Genomic DNA, 18,879 nt, shown 5'->3' with positions numbered 1-18,879 from the left:
GCTCTGGAGCTGTCACAATCATCTCCATGTGTCTGAAGACAGGTTTCTTCCTGGTAACTCTTTCTTTCTCTTATAGCAGTCTGTCACTCCTCCATCCAGCTTGCTGTCAACCACGGATGCTGACATTTCTGCAGCATCCTCTAACAATGCAGTAGCTCACTCTGTGAAAAGAGCAGCCTGCCTTCTCTCTTTCGCTCTGCACTGCATGTTCTTTCTCATCTTTCCTCTCACGCTTCTCTCACTCATGCTCATTTCTGCTCACTTCCTTTCTTTCGCTCCACCTTACATCTGCGTATGGATGAGCTGGAGTGTGACAGGCCAATGTGTTGTGTTTGCAGTGTTCTACTGTGTGCACTTTTTCCCAACGTAAACTTCATTACGCAATCAGAAACTGTAAGCAGGGGGATAGCCTTATATTTCAGGGTCCTAGAACCTGTTCTCTATATCCTATTGTATGATGTTTGATAATTATAAAGTGTTTTTTTCTTTCCTCCATTCATTTACAAGAAATAATGCTTCAGAGAGATTTACTTAATGAAACAGGATTCTACGACAAATCAGTATTACTTACGGTGGGTAAAGAACATTCTTCATTTGTGTTTGGTGCTGTTCTGTGCATTGCAACCTTTGAAAAACCTTTGAAATGTGTGCAATCAACAATTTTCTTTCCACGACTCTTAACCATTACTTGCTTTGAGCAAAGTTAAACTGCTGTTTAACTTCTGAGGATCTTATTCCTCAGACTCACTGTTTACTCACTTGGATGTTCCTGATTTGGTGGAAACTGTTAGAAGTGTTAGAAGGTAAATTATATATGCAGAATTTAGTGCAAATATTTGAACTTTATGTTGCAGACAGTATTTATAACTCACGCAGTATTTGGGGAACCAAGTGTTCCAACAACCTGCAGTGTTTTCTTTCATTAGGACTGTTGACCTGTCAATCTGTAGGTATTGTATATGGCACAACTATTAACCCACCAAAACTTGCATAACATTATTCATAGAAAAACCTCCCACTCAGTGCTGTAAGAAGATAAATATTCAGGGGACCAGTCTGGTGGCACACAGTAGCTTTGGAGGAGCTACAAAGATTCACAGCCCACAATTTATGGCTGAAATATCTGTTATATGTGCACTGTGCAGATCTAACTTTTAAGAGCAGCTGAAACAAAGCCAGTGTTGAAAGAAAGCTTGACTTGCATAGCTGCAGCTTATCAGCAGCTATGTAGCAAGCCAGAATTGATAGTAAATGGAGGCTGCAAAAGACTTGGGATTGGGTCAAATCATTTTCAGTACGACACTGACCCTAAACACACACAATAGAATGGATTATATCAAAACAGGCTCATGTTTTAAAATGGCCCAATTTTTTGTGAGGAAAACGGGTAAAAAAGTTAGTATAGAGATTCTGCAAAAGGCAAGTAGCTGCACCTGCATCAAAAAGCAGTCCTACAAGCTACTGATTCAGGAAGGCTGAATTCAAATGCAGATTCCCTTTTTAAGACTTTTATTTGCAAAACATTTTACAAAACCACATATCCTTTTCTTTCCGTCTCCCAGATATAGACTTCTTTCTTTCGGTCTGTTTTGAATTATTCTGGTAAAGTACAAATTTGTGGTTGTAATCTGACGAAATGTAAAAAGATTTAAGTGGCATGACACTATTTTCTTAAAAAAAAAATAAAAAAAATAAATAAATAAAAAAACAGTCTGCATATTAAATACCTCTAATGCCATGGGTTACAAAAAGAGAAAACTCTGAAGGCACATGGTTTCTCATGGTTTCTAAATGTCACATAAAGTTGTTCCCTGTTATTAAGGAAGCGTTTTTATTGGAAATTAGGATGTTGGAAAGAAAGAAACGTCAATTACATTAACACTTTAGGTTTGAATGTGAATGTTAAAAAAGTAAAATCAATGACACAAATCAAAATCCCTGGCTTTTTTCCTTGAGTCATATTTCACAAACTTCATTATTTAGCTTCATATTTTAAAGTAAAAGTCTGTTTTTGAAACTAGTCTCTGAGTTATTAAAAATCCTCGCTATCTATAAATTTCACTTCCCTGATTTCTTGGTCAGCTAATGCTACTGCGACGAACGGCAGTAACCTTAAATATTGAAAATGATTGTATTGTATTAATTATTGTCTCTCTTTTTTCTCTTTCTGCCAAAGATTGGAAGACAAAAGTCGGTGCATTGGTCTCAACTTGTTTACAGAGACTTCATAATTCGTTTTATGTGTTGTTTCTGTTGTTTTGTTTATTTATGTTGGATATTTAAAGTGTCTTCCACTCGCAGTGTTAAATGTTCATTAGAATTTAAAGTTAATTGATCTTTGAAAAAGTTAATTGATCTTTAAAAATGTGTTCTTGCATTTTTATGACATTATTTCTTGGAGTAAAAAAAGAAAGGGGAACATGACATAAAATGTGACAATCCATCACAATTGATTTTGGATTTTCACAAGCAATGTTGATTCAGATGCTGAAGAAATTTTTTTAGTTTTGCCTGTCCCTATTTCCAGAGTGAATTGCATTTCATTGCTGTAGCTCTGGCATTACTTTCAACATATGTGGAGGAGCTCACTTGGTATTGTTAGGGTTTGGAGCAATTGATGACCTCAACCTTCAATACAAGCACTGCAGTAAACCAAAGCTATGTGCTCTCAAGGTTCGACCCAGCTGAAAGTTTTTGAAATAAATTCAGCATAGTGTAGTATAAAAGACCCATGAGTCAGAGTGTTCTCTCTTTTTGTCTATCACAGCACATGCTGCTGAATTAAAACTCACTGCTTAGTGGCTGCAGCGGGGCGTTGATCTTCACTTTTGTTCGGTTCTTCTTGTGTGCGTTGGGTTAGAAGCACTGCCAGAGCTGCTTGGCTAAAACTTTGGGGACAGTGATGAGTTGCAATGTGCTGTTTCTCATTTGCTGGTGGAGGGTTGAGAGCCAAATTACTGGGTTAAACCTGATGTCTCCTCGGTTTGTCTCCTTGTGATGCATCTCTGGGGAGTTATGGAGTCAGTTAGCAATTACAGGCATAGGATTAAACTTCCATCCCCTGGGAAGCATCCCTGTTCATCCTCTGCTGCTTCCAACATTTTTCTCATTTTTACCCTTATACATGCTCTATTATCCTTCCTCTCTTTGCTGTCTGTGCTGTAAATGGTCTTTGATAGGAATCCTTGTGAAATGACTTTCTTTGCATGAATTGAAATCTATTTGTGGGCTAAAACCTGACGAACAACTTGAATGTGTCTGTGTGGTGATTGAAAGTTTTCCATTCTGTCAGAGTCTGAATGCAGATTTGTTACGTGTATTGTTGGTTATAAAGTCTGTATTAATCAGCAGCTGTGACTCAGGAGTGATCGTCAAGTTTTTGTAGAGTTTATAGTTTAATCTGGCTACCTCAGCCCATCTGAACCAGACTTCCAGAAAATATCTTTTTTTAATATTATTATTATTATTATTATTATTATTATTTTTATTTTATTTCACCTTTATTTTACCAGTATAAAAACTCTTTGAGATGAAAAAAAAAAACCTTTTCAAGGAAGTGCTGCTTAAACAGTTAAAAGAAAATGTCAAGCTATAAAAATCAGGTACATGTCATTGACTGCCTCAAGAATGTTTGGATGTAAAAACAATAAATAAATAGATTCATAATAAATGTCATTATTCACTACAGGACTGTTTTTGTAGATGGAAAAAGTAGCAGTTTAGAATTACAGGTACTTTTTTTTGTATTTTATTAGTTGTTACGTAAACTTTGTTTACCAAAAGGAATAGTTTTAAGGGGTCCAATTTACTGCCTGGTGGTAGTCGGTCTACCTAATGGGATAAAGAGTAGATCTACGGAAACTTACTGAATGTTGGAACATTGGAAGCTGAACAAATTGGTGCCAGCACTTAATGGCTAAGAGCAGTTAATTTAAAAACACTTTGGGAACCTTCATTTCTCATTTTGCCTCTGATAGTGGGAGACTTTGCGCACCGCTTTGTACAGTGCAAAATGTGTTCTCTAAAGAGATCCAAGATACTCAAAGCAATTATAATATCCATGTGAGGTATGCTCACATCTTCCAGAGAACATTTGAGCTGTTTTCTTGAGCAAGATTTGAGTTGTAACTATAGTACAGTTGTCTCTTCTTAAATTAGGCGTAGTAGTGAGTTTATGTACAGTTTTAAAGCCAATGGGGCAGCACATCTCTCCCATGTGCCTATATATGTGCTCTTTGTCCTCATCTTTCTGCCAACACCATGATGTGCTGTCAGCTGGAAGCCTGACTCCACTGATCTGACAGCCTGTCCTCTGGGACTAGCAAAGAGACAAAATCTGACAGCGAGATACCAGACTGCTCCTCGCCTAATTACATGCTCCTGCTACCTCTTCTGCTGCTGTTTTCCTTAGTGCCAACCCATATTCAGAATATTATTTTTACTAAAAGTACAGGAGGGCAAAAAGGAAGGATCAAAGCGTCTAATACATGTTCAGTTGCAGAATTATTGGGTGCTTTTATGTAATGTTGGCTGCAGGAAGCAGAACAGCACAAAGGTACTTCCATTAATAGTGTTTAAACTTTATTCAGGTTTATATCTGCGTTATGGAACTGTTTTTACAATAATCAAAATGAGCTAAAATTGTTGACAAATGTTTAATTGCAACAGGCTTAACAATTAAAGCTAAACTAAATGACCCTAATTTATCCCTCTAGTCATATGGAAACTTGTTTCTATTCTTGTCAACTCAAATATTCTAACCACTTGTCAGTCATGTGTAGCTCACAATATGATTTAAAAAATCTAACATATAATCCAGTTTGCAGAACCATCCTATTAATTCACTTTTGGCTCAGGAGGAACAGAAATGGTAGCATGATGCTTCAGTGGCAATTTCACATCCGTGTTTTATTTTAGAAAAGCCTTTACAATCCTTTTAGAAGTCCGCAAAGCACTTAGCGGTTTGGCTTTGTCGTACATCCATGACTTTTCACCGTCTTTGACTTGAAATGATCTCTCAGGTCTGGATGAAGATTGTTTAGTTGTTCCCTGCATGACATGAAGGTCTAGGAAAGATCCTCTTGGTTATTGTTCTTCTGCTCTCTAGGACAAGCTGCTTGTATTTAAAAACATGGTTAATAACCATGTCTGGGGCTGCCTTTTATAGTGTTACTTTATTCTGATATATGTTCCACGCTGTTAGGCATGTTCGAGTTAAAAAGTGTTTGCTCGTTATCATTTGACTTTTTAGTTGTTGTATCAAGCATTCACTGCTCATGCACATGTGTTTGAGCAGGGGTTCATTACATATATACCATTTTTTTTTTATTTGATTAATTGTTAGAATAATCAATTGTTAGTTGCAGCCCTACTGTATTACATGTTACTTAATTCTATGTCATAAACGTCAAGGTTACCTTCAGCCGATGAGTCAGAAACGGGCTTGGTTATGTGTTTTATTGAGCGTTCTCGGAGGTGTTGGGCTGCATGGGCAGGGGGGGAGGTAATGTAACCTTGAGGCATGACTAGTGTGGTAATGGGCTTCTGTCCTTGCCTCTCGACATCGACGTTGGTGTGAGAACCCATCCATCTGCTGGCGTGAAAAAAGCGCTTGGAAATGTGAAAGAACGGCTTTAGTATAAATAAAATGACACCATAAACAGGCTATTGAGTTATTCAAAGTTTATATAAAAGCTAATATTCAATTTTTGTACCAAGTGATATATTGCTGATGTTTACTGATTTTAAATGGCTCCATTCTTGTCTGGTGGCTCTTGCCATTTTGTCGATGCTACATAGAGCCGACTAAGTGAACTGAGGGGACGTTGCAGAAAGGATATTTCTGACATAATTCTAAAAAGCTTTATGTAGTGATACCTTTTTCAGAGGTAGCAGGTAGTCGATACTTTCAGCCTCAGTTTATTGCTGTGGAAACAGAAGTCATGTTGGAGGTGAAGGTCTGTAAGCACAGATACACTTTTTGTATACAACATTTTGCTTTTGAAAGGAAGTACTCATCATTTTTATAGAGTGGAGCCAAAAGAAAGTAAATTTAAAGTAATATAAATCAAAAACACTTAATTTGGTATCTTCTTAGATATCTGCTTTTACATGCATAATGACTGCCTAGTGTATCAGACAGCTGATCAGTTTCATGTGTAGCATGCCAAAAAACAACTGCAGTCAGTGAGAACAATTACAAGGGCAACAGGTCTTTGGGGGATATGAGAGAAAATCTGTGTGACACAGAGGTTAGTGAATATTTTAATTTAGCCACAGAATTCCCACATTTTTTCTGGATTCTCCTGTGCTTGCCATGTTCCTAACAGAGCTAAAATGATCTATACTTAATATATACTGTAATTTCACTCTCTGAAATTACAGAGAGTGAAATTAGGTTTCAGGTCTCTGAAACCTGACTGTGATGCAGAGCATACAGCATTGTGTAGCTCTGTCAGTGGCAACTTTGCTGTTCAGTAAAACATTTGTCACTGAACATATGTCTACTGCAAATGTTTTGCTGATCTGGCTGTTTTTGGCGAGGTTCACTGGTTATAAGATCTATAAGAAAACATATCCTCTGATTTTGAAAGATCTCCCTTTGAGCGTCACATGGAAACCTTTCCAAACAGTCGCCGTCCACACAGATCACAGCTCTGGCTTACTCAGCTCTTTCCTGACCAAAGCAACATCCAAATCGCTGCAGGCAACGCTCCACTCAATTGATCAGTCAGCTGCTTCAGTATACGGCTTTGGTCAGTGTTCGACAGATCAAACATCACAGGTTTTTAAAAAAAACATAACATTTATGTCTATGCTCCTTAGAATGAAAACTGTGATCAGTCGAAATCTAAATCACCAGGTCAGACTTAACAATAAATAAATGAATAATAATGATAATAAAATCTGCATCAGCCAAGAACTCATGACCGTAGATGAGGCGCGGAGGGAAGGTAGTCCAGTAAATCGAATCACTTTTTGACTCGGCCCTTTCTTCACCAGACTGGAGCAACATCGGTGCTGCATCAGCAAAATGTATTTTATCAAATGTTATTTCTCTCATTTTGATAAATTCGTTTGTACAATCAAATATTGTTAGAAGGGAGATAATTATTTTCTTTTGAAAGGAAATGTTTAACCAACTTGCTAACTGGCCAACAAACTTATAGCTGTTCTAGTACAGTCATGCTTCGCTAATTAAAGGCTGATTTTATTATCCTCCCCAGTTCTCAGAACATACTCAGATCATTTCCTATTGGCTGCTGCCCTGGAATCGGACCACGTCCCCTTCAGACAGCTACTGCATACATTCAACCCGTCTTTTTTCTGTACCTTTACTTTCACATCAGTGACTGTGTTGCTGTTTTGTGCAACTCGATTCCTCCTCATCCCTTGGCCTGCGATAGGTGGATTTCTGGTGTCATTTTCAATTCCAGGTTTGCTTTTGTTTTTGTTGGAGACCTGCTGTGCCAATCCTCAGCTGGATTGTTTTGTTGTGTGTATTTTTCTCATAGTGTGGTCATTGTGTGTCTCTCTGGAGATCTGTTTGACAACTTACAGCACCTCAGGGGTTAGAGTTTAGTGTGTGTTTGTGCTGCTTGTTACTCAATGAACTCTGGTTACCTTTGGCTGAAAATGGATGCCCAGGAATGCAAACATGGTGAGAGATTCTTCTATTCCCTTCTCTCAGTGGTACAATTTTTCTCTGTGCAGCTGGGGTTCGAAGGCGAAGTTTTCCTCAAAACTAAACGGATAAACCTAGTTATCAGATCAAAAATAAAAACCAGCATGTTATAGCCAGCACTATTAGGATTTTTCCAAGCATTATTAACTCCTGGTTAGAATCCCACTGCATTTTATTGGGTAGTTGTTCAAAACTGTTTAATTGATCCATAAAACAAAGGAAGTATATGTTCTAACAGTATTTTTATTTTTTTGTTTGAACGAGTTATGCTGTCACTATTTCAGCAGCTCCTCCTCAAACATGACTAGTGGCATGCAGTCAAACCCATGCAATGTATTTACACATTGCAAACCTTTTCACCTATTGTCATATGAAGACTATTGATTCAAATTTGTTTAATTCTGTTGGAGTTTCTGGCTTTGGAGCTGTTGTTGTTCTGCTGGTAGGTGAACCGCTGCTCCTGTTTCTAGTTTCTCAACCTGTTCTCAATCCTGGAACAGGTTTTATTCCAGGACTGTCTGATTTTCCTGTTATCCATCTTTCCATTAGCTGCGACCTTGTCCCTGCTGAAGACGAGCATTTCCAAATTGTGATGTTGCCACCACCATGTTTTGCTGTTGGGATTACAGTTGTCTCTATACATCTGCAGCACTCTGCTTGTGTATGGTCCAACATATTTTATTGTTCACATTTCTGGTTAGTTATAGATGCTGAAAATTTGATGAACTCATAAGATTTATGAGTAAATGTATACATGTTTTTTGGTGTTGGCTGTTTTTTGTTTTGGGACACTCAAACAAGCTGCTGCTCAAATTTGAATTCAGTAAATGTAATGTAAACCTTCAGCTACCATATTTACTTTTTTTTTTTTGCATGTTTGTTGTGGCATTTGAGGCATAGAAGAAGCTGGATTTATATGGATGTAAAATGGGGCTTAAACTGGAGCACTGTAGTTCAGCCTTGGGCGTTTTCCTCTGTTTAACATAACAGACATGTTTTGAATTCTTTAATGGCTTGTCCCTATTTTTTATTTTTTGTAGAAAAGAAAAATGTATGATGGCTTTGTGCATCTTTATCATTTGACATCACAACTGTTTCTATTTCTGTATGTCTCCAATAAGTTTTCTGCCAGATCTCAAATAGTGAGCTTTACTTAGTACTGAAAACTGGACATTAATTTATGTATCTACAATTCAAGTTTATTCATCTCTAATGGGATGTGTCACTTCTTAATGAGGTTTTGTGCATGTTTATCAATGCCATGTGGGTACTCCATAGAAAAACGCTCCTGGGTAAAAATCTTAATACATAATTTATCATTGTTGAGCGTTTTTTTTTATTTTTTTATATGACTTCTCCCTTCCAGATGACTCGGGAGATGAGGAGCCCACAACGCAGTCGGACCGCAGTGAGATCCAGGGTACCCTGAAGATACTTGTCAGCAAGCTTGATGACCTCAGCACTTGTAACGACCTAATCGCCAAGCATGGAGCCGCCCTGCAGCGTTCCCTCAGTGAACTGGAAGGACTGAAAGTCCCATTGGAGGGAGGGGAAAAGATCAAGGCAGTTAACGAGAGAGCCACCCTCTTCCGCATCACTTCCAATGCTATGATCAATGTAAGTACTCCAGACTTTGCAGCTAAAAGATGCACCAGCAGTACGCCTTCAGTGGTCTGTGTCCTGCATGCTGCAGAGGGATCGATGTGACAGGGATACCAGTCATCCATGATGTCCTGGGTAGTAAGTGATGAGAGATTAGATGGTCCCACAGCCACCCTGCTGTGGCCTGCATGTTTAGACAGGCACATTTACACCCCAGCAGATCAGGTTTAAGCTGCTAAAACACAACCACATCTATTGCTCCTTTAATTTAACTGGTTTTATGCAACCACACTGTCTGTTTGTCTAAGTTATGCATTTAATTGTTTTTTCAAGACACAAACGTACTTCGCTGGTTTCTTCCGTGTTTTACAACCCATAATGTTACCATAGTTTTGTTAGTGGTGGATGAGGAAGGGGTTGACGTCCCAAAGGAGCAACACTAAATATGATATGCAGTAAGGGTGACAAAAATAGCTCTAGCCCCCCAACATTTCTCAAACTCCCGACACCAGCTTGTAGAGAAATCTCAGAACCTGCTTGACTAAACGGACTGTAGCAAGCGAAGAATAATACAAGGTTTGTTCTTTTTTTTTTTTTTTTTTCTGCTTTTTTTTTGCCGGATTATTTTTTTTTTTTCTTTTCTGCTTTTTTTATGTGGGTTTGGTCTGTGGATCTTAGTAATAACTGTCTACCTATCCTTCAACTTTTTATATGTATTACAAACTGAGCTGCTGTAAATGTATTTTAAATTTGCAATAGTGTCTACCTGTGAGTACAAATACTTTGAAGGGAGGTACATATTGGACTCCTCAGATACAGTGACTTGCAAATATTCGTACTCCTTGAATGTCTTCTGATGTTGTCATGTTATAAATACAAATTTGAAGTTTGTAAAATTAAATTTCACATAGCTATGAAATTATTTTTGCACATTTTTTAAATAAATAATAGTATGAAAACAAAGGCTCAATGTTTAATTCAGTTTAGTCTTCATCCAACAATAGAGAAAAGCAATGCAACCTTTATGGTGGCACCTATAATTAAGATCCAGGGAAACCAGTAGCTTTAAAAAACTATTTAGTAAAGGTTGTGTATTTTAATATCCATATATAACACTTTGGTCAAATGAGACTAAAACTGAACTTTATGGTCTTGCAAAACGATGTGTGGGATATAAAGTAAAACACAGTGTACATCACAGAGGTCACCATCATCAAGGTGGAACATAGTGGGGGCAGCATCATGCTGTGGGGTGCTTTTCTTTATAAGGGATCTAAAAGCTGGTCAGAGTTAATGTGATGAATTATTCAGCTAAATAGAGGGGGGAAAAAACAACAAACAAACCTGAACATACAGCCAGAGCTGCAATAGACTGGTTTAGATCAATCAATATTTATGTGTCAGAATGGACTAGTTAAAGTCTAGATCTCCTTCTAATTGAGAAACTGAGGCAAGACTTGAAAATTGACATTCACACATGGTCGCCATGTAAAATGACCAGGCTTGAGCTAATTTACCAAGAACAATGGACAAAAACATGATTGTCCAAGTATACAAAACTCAGAGGAAGCTTTTAAGATTTTAAATCGTTAAACAAGGAAAGTTGTGTAATTTTCCTTTCACTTCATATTAATGAACTCTGTGTTTGTCAGATAAAATCAGCATAGCACACAGTATAGTCTGTTGTAACGTGACACTTTCACAAAACACAAACTTGAAAAAGTTAGAGGAATGTATTACTTTTGCAAACACTTTAGAAATGTTTTCATTTTATTCTCTGCAGAATAACAGTTAGCAGTTTTACTTCTTAGCATAAAACTGTTTTCTTACGGAAATCCTCTCACCCACACTTGCTGACCTCAGGGGTGCAATGTGTTGGATCGATTGACCAATCGATTCATGTGTTAAACACAGAAAGGTTTTTATGGAACGGCTGCTTTGCGCCCAAGGACATCCTGATTAGAGAAGCAGAAAATAGCTTTCAGAGTCGACTTGATTCAGTGGAGTCTTTTGTTCAGGAGTGCTGCTTTCAAGTAATGTAGATATAAATTATGATTAGGTGATAGTCAAGCCATATTAAATTGGAGGTGCATAGCATTAAATTACGTGCTTCCATCTCAGTGATGCAGTCCTTATTTTGGGTATCGTCCTTTTGGGTTTTTTTTAGAAATATGAAAACGAAATCATGCAAATTGGATTAAATTACTAATTTTAGATTAGATAATCTGTTGGAAGATAGTTGAATTTTCATTACATCATTTTGTATCCAAAGTAAAATGATAGAGCGTTTTCAAAGTTGATTGATTTTAATATATCATACAATCATCATTGCTGCAAGTACTTTACTGTTCTTCTGCTCTGGGCAGAATTTTTCATTATGCGTGTATATATTTAGTTTTTTAACTACCTGGGGTATTTTAGCTCCGTCTTCTCTTTGAGGTTGTAGAGTAAAATTTCTAATGTCATGAGATTTTAACCAAACTTATTGAATCAATGCTAAACTAATTTTAAAGCCTGAATGTTTATGAAATAAGTGGTTTTTGTTGTCTCATAAGAAAATGTAGTGAATCATAAATTGTTTTGGATTGTTCAGCATAACAACTTTTTGTTTCATTTCATAAACTAAGGATATTCCATCTTTTATTTCAGCCTGAGGAGGTTTTAATTTAGGTCAGTCAACCTTGACCTAACTTCTCATATGTGCCATTTGTGGCTCTAGTGACGGATCGTCCTCTTGGTGCATGTATGGATTTCAGAGCATGCCTCTTTGGGGTTATCATCGTTTAATCACGTAAAAGGTTAACTCAGTTTATTTTGTGTCTGCTCAGTGTAATGTTACAGTTTCAGTTCAAAGCAAATCTAATCTTTAGACAAACTGAATGAGTTATGTAAATTTCAGAGAACAGGTTCAGTTTATACTTTGTGAAATGACTTGGTTACATAAACTGGGCAATTTAATATAAGACTGATTATTATTATTGATAATGATGTTAAATCTTTCCTGCATCTCAATTTGCTGTGTTAGACTGATGTTACTGATTCTCTATTCTTCAACACACCACAAGTCACATGTAGTCTGTGATCGTACTGAGGAGTCAGCATTTAAAAAGTGGAACTTTCAAACATCTTAGAGTTTGCTTTGAGTTTCATATCACGCTTCTGCCAGAGGAAGTTGATTCATACGTCACACATAGGCCTGACATTTAAGCTCAGCAATGATCTTTTGGCATTAAAACAAGATTGCTGAAGGTAAGAGGCTTATTATCATGTCCACGAGGAAACCTCATATTCTGTCTTGTCTGTCTCGTTTCTGAAATATTTGGAGATTTTTATTTAGTCTGTTCAGAAAGTATATTTCTTTTCGTTTTAAGAATTTTAGCAACAAGATCATTGTCATTTTAAAAGTTTAGTTCCATTTAGTGCAAATTAAATCTGATTTTGTTTGTCATACCCAATCTGATTTTTTATTTTTTTATATGCATCTTGTTTTTTCCTCCTTTCTATTCTTAAAAATACAAATGACAGAAAATATTTTCAGAAAATAGCTTTTATTTTTTAAGTCAAAACTAACAGAATATTTTGGATGAGAGTCTGTTGGCATAAATGTCAGTGACAAACCATGTTCATCCTTTATGATGCTGGAAATCAACATAAAAGTTTAAATTCTAAAAAATTATGTTTTTTCCCAGGATAGTCTTAAATGTCATAAGGCTTTATTACATCAATACATTTCTTAACTCAATCAACATCCCTTCAGTGTATTGTAAAACTTTTGATTGTACGAATTTGCTGATTTTTGTACTTTTTTCAATCTCGGTGAGCATTAAAATATCTATATTTTGAGAAATATTGAGAGACAAATGAATTGTGTTTATTTTTTTTATTGTGATTCATTTTTCTTCATTCTTAATTTTACTAGGGTTTATTAGAACAACATTTTCTTTCTTTTTTTTCTAAACTCTAACACATTCCTTTTCGCATTTTACTATTAAATAACTTCCAACTACAACTAATAGATGTGTGATAAAGTTTTTCAAAACATTGTAGGCTCATGTGTTTATATTATGTAATTTCTTAGTCTTGAAGGTGGTGCCTTTTCTCCTCATTTATAAAAGTGATTAGGCTCAGCAGTTCTGCACATTCTGCAGAAATGGTAACACATTTGTGGCGTTGACCAAAAAACCCAAATGCAATCATGTGATTAGATATTCAGCTTGGCAAAAAAGAAAAACCTTGTTTCACGAGTCTGGACAAAAAGGCAGAGGTAAAATGCAACGCAGCACTTTTAGATCATTATTCTTTAGCTCTGTCCTTCTACTAAACCCTCTGTGACCGTCACAAGGCATGTCTCAGAGTATGAAGTTGACTGTAACATGTTATTCAGGTTCAATGACCTTTAGGCCTAATATGAGGAAGGCTGAGAAAATCCTGATGCAGAGCCAACAATTGCTGACATGTAATAAATATCTGATCTGAAGTAACCTCCTTCCAGCAATAAAATCAGAGCAGCAACGACGCCCCCTCTTGGCTCGGCCGGTCAATAGAAAGGCCTCTGCTGTGCCCTCAGTGGTTTTAACTGCAGCTCATCAGCACAAGCTGTTTGCTCAGAGGTGCATTCGACACAGCAAGGCCAGTCTGTAACTGCCTTCCACAAATCTAGTTCACTTATTAACAACTAGTGCTGTTAAAGAACTTTGATTACAGTGATCGTCTGTAGGGTTGTTTTGCTCTTAATTCTTACTTTGGCTAAAGGTCATTCTAGACTTTTATGATTTTTTTTAAACACATTTTTTGTTGTTTTAACTGAGAATCTGTATCCTGCACACTTTCAGAGTATCTCATACATTAGACATTTTAGCTATAGCTATGTAACCATCCCCGTGTTCATATCTCCCTAAGGCATGTCGAGACTTTTTGGACCTAGCTGAGACTCACAGCAGAAGACTGCAGCGGGCGCTGCAATACGAGCGAGAGCAGCGTACCCACCTAGAGGAGACGATCGAGCAGCTCGCCAAGCAGCACAACAGCCTTGAGCGAGCGTGGAGAGAAGCACCCACGCATGCTTCCAGCACACCCAGTGCCCCAACCACCAGTCAAAGTGAGACCAAGTGTCTTATTATTTCCTCGCGTGATTTCCTGATTTCACTGGCTAAAAGTCATGTGCAGCCCGAGGCCGGATATTACAGAGCAACCTCATGTGTAAGAAGAAAACTAAGTTGTGTCAGATGGTTTAGATTGGGAGATGGGGAAGTTAGAGGTGGTAATTACATTATCTAAAAATATTTATCCACTGGTCTGTTTATCCAAAAACTGTTAAACCAAAATGTATCTTTTAAAAAAGCTCTCAATAGTCCCGTAAACTCACATTTCTCTTGTTTTCAGATCCTCTCTATAGGTGATGGAGTATGTGTTTGCATTCCCCAAGGAAAAATGATTACTGAAAGTTGAGTTCAGGATTACCTTATCGACTTAGCAGCACTTTATAGGAAATTGTGATGCTTAAAAATACATGAATGGATATGTGATAAGCTATCATGTAACACAGATCTGCAAACATCATATATATATATATATATATATATATATATATATATATATATATATTAAAATGAATTTGGCCCAGTTTCAGTGCCTGCTGTGTTCAAGCATTTTCAGTAGAAAATGAGAAAAAAAATTAGAAAAATTAAACCTGCCTCTACTTTTTCAGTCATTGAAAGAGGTTGCAAATAAAAACAGACCAGCAACTTTGTTTGTCTGCGCTTTTTTCCTTTCAAGTGAAAGGAAAAAAGCGCAGATGAGGACAGAAAGTAGTCAGAAGAAAAACCAAACTATTTATATCTTTCTAGATTTCACAACTTAAATTAATATCTGTGGTACCTGTAAGCATAGATTACGAGTGTTTTTACCCTCTGGACGCAGTCTTTTCATAAACAGACTTTGTGTCAGATGCTGAACATGCAAAGCACACTCAGAAATTGCATCACTCAGGCTACTTATCCAGCAGGAACATTGGTAATTTTACTAATCTTGTTATTCCTTGATTAATCACCATGGGTATATGATTTCACGCTCGTTGCTCCTGAATTTTGCAGAATACAAATTCAGCCTTAATAAGTATTTTGAGTCTGATGTCTGTAAAGTCTGACATATTTAACTTTAACTGCAGGGAGTGAAAGGGTGAGCAAAGAAGACGCAAGTGACGAAGATGAGGATTCTGAGTACTTTGATGCCATGGACGACTCCACTGAGTTCATAACAGTGACTGCCAGTGAAAACACGCAACACAAGTCAGTCTCCATGCAGTTTTTGTCCTTGGAAAAATAAATGAATTGCATTGAAGTGACAAAAGCAAAAAAAAAATCATATTCATAGGATTTAGCAAATAAATGTCATTTTTTTTATTTTAGGGTTATCCATTTTTTGTAAATATCCAGGGAGTTTGGAGGTTTACCAAACTCCCTACTTTACCAAACTTTAATTTGGTTTACCAAACTTTAATTTTGCCTTTATCTTCGTTCAATAAGACAAAGTTTTTGTGCCCTTTACTCTTTGATTTTGCTTTTGTTTGCTCTTTGTTATAAAGAATTAAAATGTAATTTATAGTTCTTCTCAAAAAATGAACCAGCTATTTTGTCAGAGTAGAGACAATCAGCAGTGGACAGAATCTGTCTTTTGGACAGTCTGTCTTTTTTAGGAGGATGTCTGCATGTTCTAATCCTCCACCTTCTATTCTCGGGTTCCTCCGTAGTTTCTGCAGCTGTCTCAGGGATTGACTGTGTTATGCTCAGTCTATAAGGGTGTAGCTGGATGATATATCAAAGTAAAAACCGCATACTGCCAGAACCCAAGACTTCCTAATGAAGCATTTCACTTCCACTGCCAGATCTGTGTAATTTAAGTCACCTTTCAGCTGTTGTTTTGTTGTGGTAGATTGGTGTATTCCTCTATTCCAGAAACACCATTAAGAATCTGTATATCTTTTGGAGAGCTTCGTTTCTACTCTGCAATTTCATTTATTTGCTGAGAATTTCATAGGCACTTTTATTCATTTATTTGTTTGTTCATGCAGAAAAATTTATTTTTATTTCAGGCGATCTCAGAGTAATTTAAGTGGAGCAAGCGGAGGCCAGACCAGCGACTGGAACCAGGAAGACCATGTAAGTGTTTGTCCTTCTAACAAGAATGAATAATACGTCTGACATTTGAAAATGCTGCTGACTCTTGTGCTCTCAGTATAGATCCATTTGTGGCTCTGAAGGGCTGACACTTCATTGATTTACTTGTATAACATTTACATTTGCTGTTCTCACAGAGTCTTTTACACACACACACACACACACACACACACACACACAAACGCTTACTTGCACACACACTGCTTATTTCAGTGTTTCCTGCCATCATGTCGTCAGCCCTGTGGTGCCACAGATGTATGGTTTCATCATTGCATTACATTTTAATAAGTCAAAGATCTGTTTTTTGTTCTTTTTTTCCCAGTCTCTGTTTTAAATTTCCTCATTTGAGTCACAGTCTAGTGACGTGTTGAAAGCCCCTTCGTGGGGACTGGAACCATTTTTCTGAAACTTTTGGGTCCACTCCTATTTGTTCTCTCCGTCCCAGATGTCTCCGATCTGTAATGATGTGTCAGCGAAGGGGCTGATGCGACGCAGACAACATCGGACCCATATCCCAGACAAGCCCAATTATTCCCTAAATTTATGGAGCATCATGAAGAACTGCATCGGCAAGGAGCTCTCTAAAATCCCGATGCCTGTAAGTCTGAGACATATGTTGCAATGTAAAATATTCAGACACCTTTTGTCAAAATAGAGCCACAGTCTTTAAAGTATTTCATTTAATTCTGTGTGATAGACCAACTTAAAATAGCATGCATTTGCAAAGTGGAAGGAAAATTATACATATTTTCCACAATTTCTTTTTTTTTTTCTTTTAATAAAATCTGAACACACTGCTACACTCACACACCAACTCCTTGGTGAAATATAAAGTGTCAGTATTATGCTGTCTGGATACTTTCCTAAGTAATGTCATAGTTGATTGGATGGATGGAGCGAAATACAGGGCTAAAGACTTGAGAGTGGACTTGAGTTTCCCCTTTCAGCAGAACAACACTAAACATACAGCCAGACTGCATTGGGATGGTTTACTGCCAAATCATGTGATACAAAGGATCCAGTGAAGGTCTAGACCTAAATCCTAATGAGAATCCATGACAGGACTTGAAAATAGATCCTTACAGATGTTCTCCATCTGATCTGACTGAGCTTAAATTTTGAAAAGAAGAGTGAGCAAAAATGTTTTAGACTCTTATCTGTAAAGTTGGTAGAAACATATCCTAAAAGACCCACAGCTGAAACCGTAGTAAGGTAGTCCGACAAAGTATTGGCAAAGAGAAGCCGAATACAAATGCACATCATGCTTTTCTGATTTTTATTTTCAGTTTCTTTTCTATAATAACAAATTTTCTACTCTATTAAGAGGCTGAATTATAACGGTGTACACTTACATTCAACATGACGCACAGTTTTGTAAAATGTAGTGAGTTTTACAAATTGTGATTCTCCGACAGGTGAACTTTAACGAGCCCCTGTCGATGCTGCAACGTCTCACCGAGGACCTGGAGTATCACGAGCTTCTAGACAAGGCGGCGCGCTGCGAGTCTTCCCTGGAGCAGATGTGCCTCGTTGCGGCCTTTTCCGTTTCCTCGTACTCCACCACCATCCACCGGACAGCCAAGCCCTTCAACCCCCTCCTGGGAGAGACCTTCGAGCTCGACCGCCTGGAGGAATTTGGCTACCGCTCACTGTGTGAGCAGGTAACAGCTACAGGAAAAAACGTGTTTACACATTTCCCAAAGTGCTTACGCACATTTGACTCATAAACTGGTGTCAGGTCCTATTTTTCAAACGGGTGGATGTATTTTAAAATAGCATAAAGTGATTTCATTCTTTGTCCTTTAGCCTTTATGTCCTTGTTTCTGCTCAGGTGAGCCATCACCCGCCTGCAGCTGCACATCACGTGATTTCCCAAAGAGGCTGGACCTTGAGGCAGGAAATCACCATTGCCAGCAAGTTCCGTGGCAAATACCTCTCCGTTATGCCTCTGGGTAAGACATTTCCCTGTCCACTAAAACGGTTGTTATGGATTTGGTGAGAAACGTACAACTCAGGAATCAGACTGCACGTAGAGTTTTAGGATTAGGTAATAGAAGTGAATGTTATGTGTCAAAAAATTTTTTTTTCTTCTAGGGTTGGTTAGTAGCATTAACACAAACGATATAAACAACAGACCTGTAGAGTTTCATCTGCAAAAATAAAACCAAAGCAAAATATATTATCTATATTGCTTAGGAAGACAAAGAGGTTTGTTGGTTCAGATAAATAGAACAAAGATTTGTTTGGTTTTGAATCAGCCCAGTGATGCATCTGCCTGACTTTATTCACTTAGTGTTGGACAGCTTCTGTGTGATAAAAAGAAAAATAATGGGCATCATTTCTTGTGAAATGGATGCCATAAATATGCTGGGGTTATGTCTTACTGGATGTAGATAAAAGTGATTCTGCGCAGAGCAA

General features: G+C 37.4%; 1 protein-coding gene across 5 annotated transcripts in view; it reads left to right on the top strand.

Annotated features, from left to right (window-relative positions):
• The window catches only part of osbp2b (oxysterol binding protein 2b), a 47,537-nt gene that overhangs the window by 20,811 nt on the left and 7,847 nt on the right, over window positions 1–18,879 (top strand). For all 5 annotated transcript variants that reach the window (XM_008418634.2, XM_008418633.2, XM_017306864.1 and 2 more), the window contains 7 exons: window positions 9,051–9,301; window positions 14,186–14,384; window positions 15,453–15,573; window positions 16,377–16,443; window positions 16,907–17,059; window positions 17,877–18,122; window positions 18,293–18,413. In XM_008418634.2, the coding sequence (XP_008416856.1) occupies window positions 9,051–9,301; window positions 14,186–14,384; window positions 15,453–15,573; window positions 16,377–16,443; window positions 16,907–17,059; window positions 17,877–18,122; window positions 18,293–18,413 (1,158 nt within the window). The remainder of the gene's footprint in view (window positions 1–9,050; window positions 9,302–14,185; window positions 14,385–15,452; window positions 15,574–16,376; window positions 16,444–16,906; window positions 17,060–17,876; window positions 18,123–18,292; window positions 18,414–18,879) is intronic.

The sequence above is a fragment of the Poecilia reticulata genome, linkage group LG9 (assembly GCF_000633615.1).
Source record: "Poecilia reticulata strain Guanapo linkage group LG9, Guppy_female_1.0+MT, whole genome shotgun sequence".
Lineage (NCBI taxonomy): Eukaryota > Metazoa > Chordata > Actinopteri > Cyprinodontiformes > Poeciliidae > Poecilia > Poecilia reticulata.
The sequence above is the reverse complement of the archived record's forward strand: the minus strand, read 5'-3'. Positions and strand labels throughout refer to the sequence as shown.